This window comes from Mercenaria mercenaria, chromosome 17 (assembly GCF_021730395.1).
Source record: "Mercenaria mercenaria strain notata chromosome 17, MADL_Memer_1, whole genome shotgun sequence".
NCBI classification, from domain to species: domain Eukaryota; kingdom Metazoa; phylum Mollusca; class Bivalvia; order Venerida; family Veneridae; genus Mercenaria; species Mercenaria mercenaria.
Window position 1 is genome coordinate 41,605,506 of NC_069377.1, and position 6,396 is coordinate 41,611,901.

General features: G+C 35.2%; 1 protein-coding gene across 2 annotated transcripts; it reads right to left on the reverse strand.

Moving 5' to 3' along the window:
- Window positions 1-331: 331 nt before the first annotated feature.
- Window positions 332-5,732, reverse strand: LOC123535774 (uncharacterized). 2 transcript variants are annotated; one of them, XM_053528014.1, is made up of 7 exons: window positions 5,350-5,732; window positions 4,649-4,874; window positions 4,051-4,183; window positions 3,119-3,607; window positions 2,764-2,895; window positions 1,819-2,233; window positions 332-1,249 (listed from the first exon to the last, which is right to left on the reverse strand). In XM_053528014.1, exons 1-7 carry the CDS (start codon window positions 5,450-5,452, stop codon window positions 942-944), a joined length of 1,806 nt encoding a protein of 601 aa, XP_053383989.1. In that variant the 5' UTR covers window positions 5,453-5,732; the 3' UTR covers window positions 332-941. The 2 variants fall into 2 exon arrangements, with proteins under 2 accessions (XP_053383989.1, XP_053383990.1); XM_053528015.1 differs by lacking the exon at window positions 5,350-5,732 and having other exon boundaries at window positions 4,051-4,172; window positions 4,649-4,786.
- Between the last annotated feature and the right edge of the window lie 664 nt (window positions 5,733-6,396).

A 6,396-nucleotide genomic window follows, 5' to 3' on the forward strand; every position in this document is an offset into this window, starting at 1 on the left:
ACACACATACTTAATTTTGAGCAATGTCCTTTATTTTGTGATGATATTATATAGGTATATGTAAATAGTTTACTTATAGACTTTGACTGTGTATATTAATTGTATGTATGGACCAGGAACCATTTGGTTCAAGTCGAAAATAAATTGTTCTTTCTGTTCTGTTCTTAATCTTTATGATATTAATAGCCATAAACTTTTGGGAGGAGAACATTTTTTTCATTAAATTTATAAAGTTTTGAGCATTTATGTCAAAGTATGGCAGACAGTTGAAGTGACCCTTGTAAGTCATACAAAGTGAGTGACAGTCAGCAAATAATCCAACAAATAAACATCTTGTTTTATAATTTTATTACAATAACTAATTATAACATCATTATTCACATAGAACTGTCTTATTAAGAATACATACACATACTTAAAAAAATCTAATTCAGTTTCACAAAAAAAATAATTCAATTTCACAAAACTGAACATAAAAATTTAAAACACATTGGTTTAATATTCATACAGAGTCTCAGCACTTGATACTTTTTACTAAATCACTATAACATTTTAAATATATATATGCACACACATAAAACAAGCATAGACATTTACATGGTAAATGCAATTTCACAAAGACAGAACATATACTAAAAACACAGTTTTGCATGGTATCACTTAGTTTTACAATGCCACTTCTTTAACATTTTTTACAGTTCACAATCTTTCAATAAATTTTTTACAGGGTGCACTTGACATTTCACTTTAAGGTATAATTCTATTATCTTTATAAATTATATAACATATTTAACATAAATACACATAAAACAAACATAGACAATACATAATAAATACAATTTCACAAAGACAGAACACAGACAAAAAACACAGAACTTTTTACATGCTATCACTTTTACACTTAGTTTTACAACCCCACTTCTTCAACACTTTTATACAGTTCACAATCTTGTCACTAAGACTGTCTCCTCCTCCTCTCCACTGACTTCACACTGTGGGCCATACACCTTGGCACAGTCCTGCAAGAGCTTACTTGTGCTTATCTGGTCTGCCTTGTACATGTCCCACAACTCCCTAATCTTGGTTTCAATGTTTGCATAGCGCTGACGAACTCTACGAGTGGAAACACCATCTCTGAGCAGGCGTAGTTCATAAGGCACCCTCTCCGCCTCACTACGAAGTACTGGTATCAAACGATATAACGTCAGGGCCTGGTTCCCAGCCTTCAGGTTTAGTTTGTTGTGCCAACCTGTAATAGAAATGAAATAATCAAATTCTGTTACAGTAAAAATATTCATTTGGAATTTCTTACTGCTTAATAGTTTCAACATCTTGTATCATATAAATCAAGTTCTGGCTAATATATCTCCAACTTCTTGAAGTAAATGATATTTGAGCCGTGCCATGGGAAAACCAACATAGTGGGTGTGCGACCAGCATGGATCCAGACCAGCCTGCGCATCCGCGCAGTCTGGTCAGGATCCATGCTATTCGCTAACAGTTTCTCCAATTCCAATAGGCTTTAAAAGCGAACAGCATGGAGCCTGACCAGACTGCGCGGATGCGCAGGCTGGTCTGGATCCATGCTGGTCGCACACCCACTATGTTGGTTTTCCCATGGCACGGCTCATTTATAAAGATTTATAAGGTTGTGGATTTTTCAGCTCATAAATTTCTTTATTGCCTGCTTTGTATTTATTGTACAAGTTGTATTTTTAAATGTGTCTGTCTTTATCTTGACACAACATGGCATCTCTAAGAATTTTTCTGTGAAAAGAAATAATAATGTTTTTTGAAAAGTATTAAGTTCAGATTTACCTTCGCAGTCATTGTTGGTTCTGACTGTGAGACCAAAGACAGACCAGGACTGAATGTCTAAGATAGCATGGTTCATCCATTGCTTCTCTACGTATGTTACCAAGGCCACAAGTTGATCTGAGTTGGCACGTCCCTCTAACTCCTCAAACGCTTGCTCTGTGTGGGCTGATGGCAGGAATGGTAAGGCCATTATCTGTCTGATATACTGATGGACTGAGTCTCTCTGTAGGTATGCTGGCTTCATTCCTAGGCCAATGACTTTCCTCCAGATGGCCTGTGTAAAATGAAAGACGCACCCCTTGATGGAAGCACCTGGAAAAACCTGTCTGACGGCTAACCACGCAGCTTGTTCGAAGTCCATTACAAAGTTCTCAACTACCACATGCTCCAATGCATCATGTATCGCAGTCAACACCTGAAATTAATTATTATTGTAAATACACCACTGCAATAATGATTTTTTTACAGGATGTTACTAGCAAATAACAAGTAATAAGTTGATGTGTGGCTAATAAAACCTTCTAATATGAATAACAATACTTTAAACATCACAACGATATAATGTTGATGTCACGTTGACGTGGTATTTAGCGCCATGTATACATTTAGAAATAGCGCTTTCAAACTTGATCAAATATTTTATTTAATAGCATATTTAAAAGGAAATGTCACATTGAACATTGTCTTGATTAATTGAGCGCCATGTATACATTTAGAAATAGCGCTTTCAAACTTGATCAAATATTTTATTTAATAGCATATTTAAAAGTCTTCCGCAAGGCATATTACCATTTCTGGTCCTTGATGCGCCCTCGTGAAATCATTACGCCTGGCGTATAACCGCCTATTGTGTATAAATAGTGTTAAAGCATCGTTTTGCTATAAATTATTTCTTAATAAAATAGAATTTCTAAAATCATATCCATGGTTTCAAAGCAAAATTACCTTCACATAATCTTCCGTTCTCTTTCTGGACATAAGGATGAAGGCCATTGGCACTTGTTTCTCTATGCCGTCCTTTGTTACAAATCCATGGATGGATTCAAGCTGACCAGATGAGAAGGGCTCTCCGACAACCTAATAAAACAATATAGAAACAATGTTACAGCAAATATAACCTATCTGAATAGTGTTTCACAATCATCAACATCATATATTCATTCATTTGTTACATGTTTGTGTACGTGTTTGCTTGTTATTTATTCCTCACCAAATTCTTTGGCAGCAGAAGCATCTTTATAGGTGAATTTAAATATAATATACAATGAATAATGTCAAGTACAGTTCTTGACCAAATTACCTTAAATGTTCCATCCATGAACCATCTCCGGGTGTTGCTAAGAAGAGTGAGCTGTTCCTCTGTAGCAAATATCATGTGGCGGGCACTACCGTTTCGGATGTCTGCGACAAGGAAGTCTTGACACTGCAGGTAATCGTTGTCAACCACAAACTCAAGGTCCTTGGGCTCTGCAGGCCTGAACTTCGATCTGTACCGGTTGGCAGAACGATCAACGCTTTCTGGTACTGGCATCCCTGGTTGGTTCGGTGGTAAGTGCTCTTTCAGGGCCTTGCTGACAATTTCTGGTACTGACTGGTAGACATGACGTTGCGCTTCGTTTTTGGCCTGGAGGTTCAGCTTTACCTTCTGGGAAAGTGACGGTTCTGGAGCATGCTGGTGGGAGTTTGAACCTCTGGTATACTCGCCTCCTTTCTGGACCACTGTTGCGTAACATTTCACCTTAGCACTCCTTGCACTACAGGTCCACAACACGGAGCTCTTCAGGGTTTTCTGTAAAGCAATTTCATTTTTGCAAACATGAGGACAGCACCAAATACTAGTAAATAAACAAACAGCCTGGCAGATGAACATTTAGTGCCACTTACTAAATTTCATATGCGAATTTTTATGAAAATACTTCCATAGCAGTATATAATGCACTTAAAGACAATTGTTTAAAATTACTTTTAAGGATCAATCCTAGCGAGTTCCGCAATACTGCCTCAGTAGCCTACTGGCAGAGTGCTCGCTTCAGGTGCGGGATGTCATGGGTTCGATCCCTGGTTGCATAATACCAAAGACATAAAAATTGGTACTAGTAGCTTCCTCTACATAGTACATATTTTTGATATTCGCTTTTCTTGAATATTTACAATGTGTATTATTAATGCTCGTTTTTCTTAAATATATAAAATGCGTATTATGAATATATGGAATAGGCAGAAAGAGCATACCTTTACATAGTACCTGAAGCCATCACTGCCAGCTAACAACGGTTTTCCACGTTTGCTGCCCTGTTCATATAAATCATAACAGACTGGTTCTTCTTCCAAGACAGTAGTTGAGAGTGGTTCATCTGCCATTGATCTACAAATACAGCATGTTGTTATGTTATGAGGTAGTCATTTAAAAAGGATAAAACAGGAAAAAATTAAGATTTAGTTTAATTAACTAGCTTTGTATAGTGCAATACCTTTTTTTTACTTTATAACTTTTGTCAGTGTATAAATTGTTTAAAATGTAAAAGATTCAACGAACAAAAATAAAAAAATGATTGATTATGCTTACGAAACCTTTTTATTGCAAGATACTAAATAACACTGAGTATTTCCCAGTAAAAGGCAGTATTTTCTGGGAAGTCCCAGTATTGCCCATGTTCTGTTTTTTTTTTGTATTTTTTTAGTATTTCCCGCTTTTTAGCCAACCTTGTACGCACTACTACTGTCAGCGACAATATTGGCATTATCAAACTCAGATATGTATCAAACCAGTAGGACACTGCTACTGGTGATTTCAAGCTGTAAAGAAAAAGAGAGAAATAATTATAATTACGTTTCATGGGTTTCTGCCGGGTCTGTTATCTGCCTGTTGGATATGTTGAAAGGCTGATTGAGTGGGTTTGTGTTTGAAGCATTGGCGGTCTCATCACTTTCTGTAGGAGTAACACTGTCATCAGCGTTTTCATGGTCAGAGATTAAGGAAGTCTGTATGTGAAAGGTTATCTCCCCCAGCATGGACTGGGAAGTGTTTTCAGTGGTATCCATTGGCTCTGGTCTTGCTGGAATGCGCAGTATTAATATATGATGTATGAACAGTAACATTTACTAAACTTTATGTTTAAAAATCAAATTACCACTTCTAATCCATCATTATGAGCTTAGAGTATACGCATTGTATTTTCTATATCAAACCATAGAAAATTGCTGGCTTCTTTCATATGTTCCAAAGATATTACAATAATAATAAAAAAGTTATACATAAATAAATGATAAATTAGTGAATATTGTTTCGAGGATAGATTCTATATTCAACTCTTATTTCTGGTAATACTACAATTTAGTACAAACTAAATACTTATAAAAAGTATTCATGAAATACTCATTAACTGCCAGGGCATTACTATGATAATGTTAAAAAAAAAACAAAGTACAATTTGAGCAATACAAACAAATGCCTTATTTAATTTTAATTCATTTACACGAGTATATAATAATAACAACAATATTGTCAATAATTTTAAAAGCTTTACTTACCAGTTTTACAAGTCCTGTGCTGCCATCTTTCACATGATTCGCATGCAACAGCATGCTGACGAGGACGGACCTCTTTCCCGCAGTCTATACAAGGATATTGCATATTTATAACTCAAAATAGTCAATTTACGAAATAAATCCAATATTAACTAATAGTCACTATCAAATAATTCCAGTAATAACACAATTTCTTTCAAATAATTTCAAAGACACTTAGCAGAAATGACTGTATTTGGTATTAAGCTAAGAAAATGTATAATTATTCTTTACTTGAAATATATATATAGGGAATTTGTTGGATAACTTACAATTTAATTGATGAAAATTAAAAATTTAATGATGTTAATTAGATACTGAGTAACAGATAATTAACTAAGATTAAAGTACAAGTGCCACCCTTTTCTCATAAATAAGTTAGATAATCGCCTTCAATCAATAGAAGAGAGTGTATCGAAGCTGGGCTTAATCCAGAAAGAAATTGGACAAGTAAGATCCGATGTTACAACCTTAAAATGTGAAAACACTGTAATTCATTCAAAACTGAACGAGATGGAGTCTTTTTGCCAGTCTGTGAGCAATATTGCTGATGACTTTAATAATCACAAAGTAAATTGTTCATCCACTATATGCGACATCAAATATGAAAACAAATGTCTACATGATACGGTAAATAAACTTCAACAGGAGAATACACAAGTTAAGCAGCAAGTTCTCGATTTACAGTGTAGAAGCATGCGTGACAATTTAATTTTCGTTGGTATAAATGAAAATAACGGGGTCGAAAAGGAGGACTGTGAACAGGTATTGCGTGATTTTTTAGAAACCCATGTGGAAAACGACTCAACTGTAAATACAAGGAATGACATAACAGTGAGCGACATACAATTTGACCGGGTGCACCGATTAGGAGGCCCCGACAGAAAATCTACAAAACCAAGGCCAATTATTGCAAAATTTACATTTCCTAAACAAAAAGAAATAATTAGAGATGCGGGTGTTAGATTGAACATCAAAAAGGGAACATATTATATAAATGAACAATACCCA

Coding starts and splice junctions, on each gene's coding strand:
- LOC123535774 (XM_053528014.1), bottom strand. CDS start 5,452: ATGCAATATCCTTGTATAGACTGCGGGAAAGAGGTCCGTCCTCGTCAG. Junction 4,875..5,349: donor GCACAGGACTTGTAAAACTG/GTAAGTAAAGCT, acceptor TGCGCATTCCAG/CAAGACCAGAGCCAATGGAT. Junction 4,184..4,648: donor CCGGCAGAAACCCATGAAAC/GTAATTATAATT, acceptor CTGTATTTGTAG/ATCAATGGCAGATGAACCAC.